Below are 6,136 nucleotides of genomic sequence, written 5' to 3'. Positions count from 1 at the left end.
TTCTTGCAAATGTTAAATGATGAGAGAGATAAATAGATAGCTAACCTTAAAATTGCACAGAAAATGACTATTTTGTATTATCATATGAATAAATGTTAGCTTGAGTATATGTATAAATAAAAAGAAATAAAACATACAAGAGTGGCGATCAAAATCAGACAAATAGAAGTTCTCATTCTCTATGTCCCTTCCAGCACAAATAACAACCTAACAACTTCTTAGCAAATTACTTGCAACAAATATACATTCTCCCAGTAACTTCATGCTAAACCACCCCTTTTCAAAAATGAAAAATAACTCAGAATATCCATTACATACTATATTTTTCTCCGTCGGCTAAACAACTATCTTACTGTTGCCTTTTTTTTTTTTTAATATTCTTACATGGCCATCAGTGGGTGTCACCCTTTGCCTTTAAGGCTTCCAGTTCCTATTCTGGAGAGCAGCCTTGCCTCCCCTTCTCCTGTCTTGTGCTGGAGTCAGGCTGGGATTGAGGAGGGGGGATGGGATTGGGGGAATGCTGTGTGTCTATGTGTGTGATGAGGTGGGGGCAGTGTGTGACTAGTTGTTGTCTATTTGCCTGAAGTCACGTGTGACAGCCAGATTTCTTAATGAAGCAGACTGAGGGACCTGCCTCCCTCCCTCCCTTCTCTCCTGCGCCCTGTCTGCGCAGGCGCTCAGATGAAACAATACTGTTGAAGGAAATTAGGTGACTCTCTTTTGGGAAGCTGACTTTTAAAAAGCACGGCCAGACCATGCTATGACGACTTCCCTGCTCCTGCATCCACACTGGGCGGATACATTGATGTACGTGTATGAAACAAGCCCGAATGATAAGACTCATAAGAGCAGCCCAGCCATGGAGGGACTGAGTGGGAACTGTTCAAGCACTCACTGTAGGGATTATATTTCTCACCCAGCTCTGGGGCGCCATTCCAGCACCATTGGGACCCACCAAGGACCTGTGTACACGGATATAACCACCCCAGAGGCTGCCAGGCAATGCCCAGGACCCCCTTCTTCATCCAACGCTTCCCTTGGCTATGCCTACCCGTTTGGAAGCAGCTACTATGGCTGCAGGTTGTCTCAGTCCCATAACGTGAATTTGCACCAGAAGCCCTGTTCCTACCACCCCAATGAGAAATACCCAGAGCCCAGCAACTCTCTGCAAAGCGAGGATTTCTCCAGCAGGGCCAAGGAATTTGCATTTTATCCTAGTTTTGCCAGTTCTTACCAGGCGGTGCCTGGGTATTTGGACATGTCAGTGGTGCCAGGGATCAGTAGCCACCCAGAGCCCAGGCATGACACTCTGATCTCTATGGAAGGCTACCAGCACTGGGCTCTGCCTAACGGGTGGGATGGACAAGTCTACTGTTCTAAGGATCAAACCCAGTCCAGCCATCTATGGAAAGCACCGTTTCCAGGTAACTGCCTTTATATCCCCCCAATTTCCGGCATTTCCCCCCCTCTATCCCTCTATCCCCAGCGCTAAAATTTCATAGAATTTTGCTTTGCAATTGTAAGGATATGCAATATTGTTGCTACTGGAACAAGGCTTCTGTTACTATTAGGAGCTAGCCTGTTTAGGGGATTAAAAGGGTCCTTTGTCTTTCTGCAAGAGCTATATTTTTTTCTGATTGTTGACAGTCAGGTTCAAGTCCATAGTCTTAGCTGTTTTTTTTTTCTTGCTGTCTCACAATCTTTCCCAATTATGTAAGAGCAGACTTAGAGAGAGGCGTTTTTAGTTTTGATAGGCAAATGTATGGATTTTGAGTGTATTGTGTAAATCTTCCAGCGCCCCAATTAATTATATATGTGCCAGCTTACAAATTAAATCTCATTACACTAGCAACTGAGGAGAGATTTTGTCATTGGATACAGCCATTGGTGAATATTATCAGCTATTTAAATTTTAATTAATAAAAAAATATTTTTAAACTAAATGATTGTGATTTAATGTGCAAATGCTTCATGTATCAGCTGCAGACAGCACAGCCCCAAACAGGTCATTTAGTAACTTGCAGATGAAGAGCTGTTATGGTTTATGTGAAATTATCCAGGGCAGGTCTCCCCCAATCCACGCTAGGTATGTGCTTTATAATTCTAAAATGAGGCTCATTTCCATATTTCAAATAGTTTCGTGTTTATGCCTATATGGAATTTAAGTTTAAAGGAAAGACCTGATGAGTATGAGGGTTATCCCATATTCAGCCACCATTAGTAATATCCGATAAAACGTGGTCTTGTCAACCAGGAAGTATAGATCGGAATGTACACAGTCTGCCAGGAGTAATGGGCGCTGTGTACACCAGCAGTCGGTATAGTGTACCTATCGGGACAGTACAGACTATACAGACTGACTGACTATCTATCTATCTATCTATCTATGTTCTAATTATTATTATTACTAGTAACTCTCCACTGCGTTATTTTCATGCATGTTTTTGATTATTGTTATTATAATGTTAAAATGTGATATATAATAAAATATAATGTTATATAATCTCTAAATAATATAGATAGTGTATTTATGTATTCTTGTGTATATTAATGAAATATGTGTGTGTGTGTGTGTGTGTGTATAATTTGTATATATGAATATCTATCATCTATCTATCTCTTTGTGTGATACATTCTTTCACACAATAATTAAATGTTTTTTCTGCTACTGTTGTATTATATATTTATTTTGTATACATATAGAAATATACGTTTGTGTAATACATTCTTTTCCAGTTATTTTTTTTTATTTATTTTTTTGCTGCAAGTTTTATCTTACATACATATAGACATACATTATTATTGCAGTATGCACTGATTTTTTTTTTCATTGGACTAAAAATATATATTGAAAGACAAGCTTTCCAAAGTTTCCTGAAAAATTCGAGTCCATTAAAAAGTATCACTGCTAATTGCAATATTCCTATTGTTTTGCTATATATGTATAAAACTATCACAAATGCACCACGCCATGTCAATTTTATGTGTTACGTGTTTATATGCCACACGTAAAAATACTATATTTATATATATTAACAATGAAAAAGTAATTAGAAAGTATCATTGCATATTGCAATATTCCTGTTGTTTTGGTGTGTGTGTGTGTGTGTATGTATGTATGTATGTATGTATGTATGTATGTATGTATGTATGTATGTATATATATATATATATATATCTCCAGCATTTAATTCAATATATATAACTGATACAGCATGGTGTATTTGAGAGAAGAAATAGAACATACATAGGGGGAAGCAAAAAGTTGGTATGAATATTAGAAAAATTACTGTTAATATGTATAGAGAGAAGAGAAAGAGAGTGGAAACAGAATATACTGCAATGCAACCGTTAATCTATCGTTAATCTATAGTTTAATATATGTAATATTTGAGTGTTAATATGTATAGAGAGAAAGAGAGTGAAAACAGAATATACTGCAATGCAACAGTTAATCTATAGTTAATCTATAGTTTAATATATGTAATATTTGTGTCTGTGGGGTGTATATGTTTCCGTAGTTTTTGTGTGCATGCACCTATTGCATTTTATATGTGTGTATGAGTGTGTCTGTGTTTTTATGTATGCATTGTCTGGGTGTCTATGCATGTATTTATCTTTGGGGTTTATCATTATACAGCGAGTGGTGCTGAGATGACTATTGCCTTGTTAGCTCTAGACCGAAAGTACCGACTTGGGAATAAAAATACAAAATTTCCTGAGCTGGGAAATGTTTCTACATCAGTTATTCCATAGACACAATTTCCCAAGGCTGCTCAAAACTCTCAGACCTCGCTGGTTAATGAATGGGCCCCTTTCTATGGCTGATTTTACAGGCAGTAAATAGTTACTGATCATATACTCTTATTGTCACGTGTATACCATATTTGTAAAGTAAGTTTCCATTCCCAGCCTAAACTTAAAATAATTAAATTGTGCCCATTGTAATGGGCCGGAGCCATAGCATTATGTTATACCCCATGAGCTGTCAGTCTAATCTGTGTCTATCAGACAGAAATATAAAGAGTTAAACATTCGTTCCACAATGTCTGACTGTAAAGTCACTAATGACTCCGAATGTGTCACCTCTGCTTGCTTTTAATGATATTTAATGCTAGCACCAAGCATTAAATTTCATATAGCAGACCCCTGTAGTCCCTGTGTCTGGGATCACACTTACAGGTAAAATAGAATGATAAAGTCTCCTCATTCTTCCCATAAGCTGTGAAATATGGTTGATATACACGAATTTGATATAGATGATAAATTCAGCCACAGTTTTACGTGTGTAAGTACTTAACTAATGTTCCCATCTACAAATGTCAGAGTAGCGATTTATATGATTAATCTAAGCACAGATTAAATATTCTGACCAAATCTTTTAGGTGGCTAGCGATTGGAATTTGTGTTGAATATTTCCAGATAATATCGCTAGTGTCTGCTTCATGTATACAGAAAACGTGGCTAGTGATTGGAATATCTATTACACGTATATAATGAATGTAGCTACTGATTGGTATATATGTTGCAATGTCTAGTGAATGTTGCTAGTGGTTGGGGCACCTGATACATGTATACAGTGAATGTAGTTAGTGGTTGCAATACCTGTGTAGTAATGGTAACTGATGTATCTGCTATACAAAAATACATAAAGAGCCTTGGAAGTGACACGGAGAGAGGGAAATCTGGCTAATGATTGCTATATTAGATAGATAAATAGATAGATAGATAGTAGATAGATTTGTTTTACCCCTTTGTACAGCGCTACGGAATCTGATGGCGCTATATAAATAATAAAATAATAATAATAATAATAATAATAATAATAATAATAATAATAGATAGATAGATAGATAGTAGATAGATTTTTTAAGATATTTATTGAAATATTAGTTGTATACTTCCAGTGAATATATAAAGCAATTGGAATTATTATCCAGTGGATGTGGCTAATGATTCTAAGATCAATTTTGTATATTTAGTGGATGTGGCTAGTGATTCTAAGATCTGTTTTGTGACTTGTATCAGCTGCATCTATTATCAATAATGCCCTATACTAGTTAGTACAGATCTAATAATGTGACTGCACAATTCAATTTATTAGGCCCTCGATCAGCTGTGATACACTGTAAAAGATTCTTGTGTGCTTGATGGAGGATCTACTATAACAATCTCATGTTTCTATCCTCCACTGCAGATGTGGTCCCCCTGCAACCAGAGGTAAGCAGCTACCGCAGGGGCAGGAAAAAAAGAGTCCCCTACACAAAAATCCAGCTGAAAGAACTAGAGAAGGAGTATGCAGCCAGCAAATTCATTACCAAAGAGAAAAGGCGAAGGATCTCCACTGCCACTAGTCTCTCTGAGCGCCAGGTTACTATATGGTTTCAAAACCGAAGAGTCAAAGAAAAGAAAGTAATTACCAAATGTAAAACCCCCCACCTTCACAACACCTGACCAGAGGAGGAAACCTAGCTATACCCCAGAACAAATATTTATCTCATTCCCAGTGTATAGGACATGTCTTCACAAAACTCTATGGAATATTTAATATAGGAATGGAACCCTTAACTAAACTGGCTGGATCTATAGCAAGGATCCACTGCTCAATGTGTCACAAACCCCTGGACTCCAGCTGTGAATATTAAGGAGTTCTAATGATGGGCTGGATATACACTTATTAAACATTGAATGCAACCATTTTCATGGGATGTGGTTCTGTCACTGCCATTGGCAGCAAGGATGACTTGAAACATCTGTTCACATCTTCCATTTCCTGAAATCTTTACCAATCGTCTAATATAACTTGTATATATGTTCTAAAGTTCATCTGTAACACACCTGTTTTGTTGCCTGTGCTTAAATATTATGTACAAAGAGAAGAATACATTCTGTGTGTCCACTCCCCACTCCCCTCTCCCGCCCCCCTTTAAAAGAACTATGAGAAAAAAGCCATGACAGCTTGTGGCACCATGGGTACTCACAATATATATATAGTCAGATTTGTTTAATTAAAAATGTTTTCAAAATTGTAAAAAAAAAACCTCACATGGAACAATGTAAATTGCCTATTTAATTCTGTGGCCACAGAAATATATTATTAATGAGTCAAATTTAAATATTGTTATTGCAGCTAAAG

General features: G+C 36.9%; 1 protein-coding gene across 1 annotated transcript; it reads left to right on the top strand.

The window, feature by feature from the left end:
- The first annotated feature begins 738 nt into the window (after window positions 1-738).
- On the top strand, window positions 739-5,893 carry HOXC13 (homeobox C13). The gene is made up of 2 exons (XM_063444812.1): window positions 739-1,424; window positions 5,198-5,893. Exons 1-2 carry the CDS (start codon window positions 761-763, stop codon window positions 5,452-5,454), a joined length of 921 nt encoding a protein of 306 aa, XP_063300882.1. The 5' UTR covers window positions 739-760; the 3' UTR covers window positions 5,455-5,893.
- The last annotated feature ends 243 nt before the right edge of the window (window positions 5,894-6,136 follow it).

This window comes from Pelobates fuscus, chromosome 1, assembly GCF_036172605.1.
Source record: "Pelobates fuscus isolate aPelFus1 chromosome 1, aPelFus1.pri, whole genome shotgun sequence".
In the NCBI taxonomy this organism is placed as follows: Eukaryota; Metazoa; Chordata; class Amphibia; order Anura; family Pelobatidae; genus Pelobates; species Pelobates fuscus.
Note: the sequence above shows the minus strand (reverse complement) of the source record. Positions and strands in the feature narration are given on the sequence as shown.

Coding starts and splice junctions, on each gene's coding strand:
- HOXC13 (XM_063444812.1), top strand. CDS start 761: ATGACGACTTCCCTGCTCCTGCATCCACACTGGGCGGATACATTGATG. Junction 1,425..5,197: donor ATGGAAAGCACCGTTTCCAG/GTAACTGCCTTT, acceptor CCTCCACTGCAG/ATGTGGTCCCCCTGCAACCA.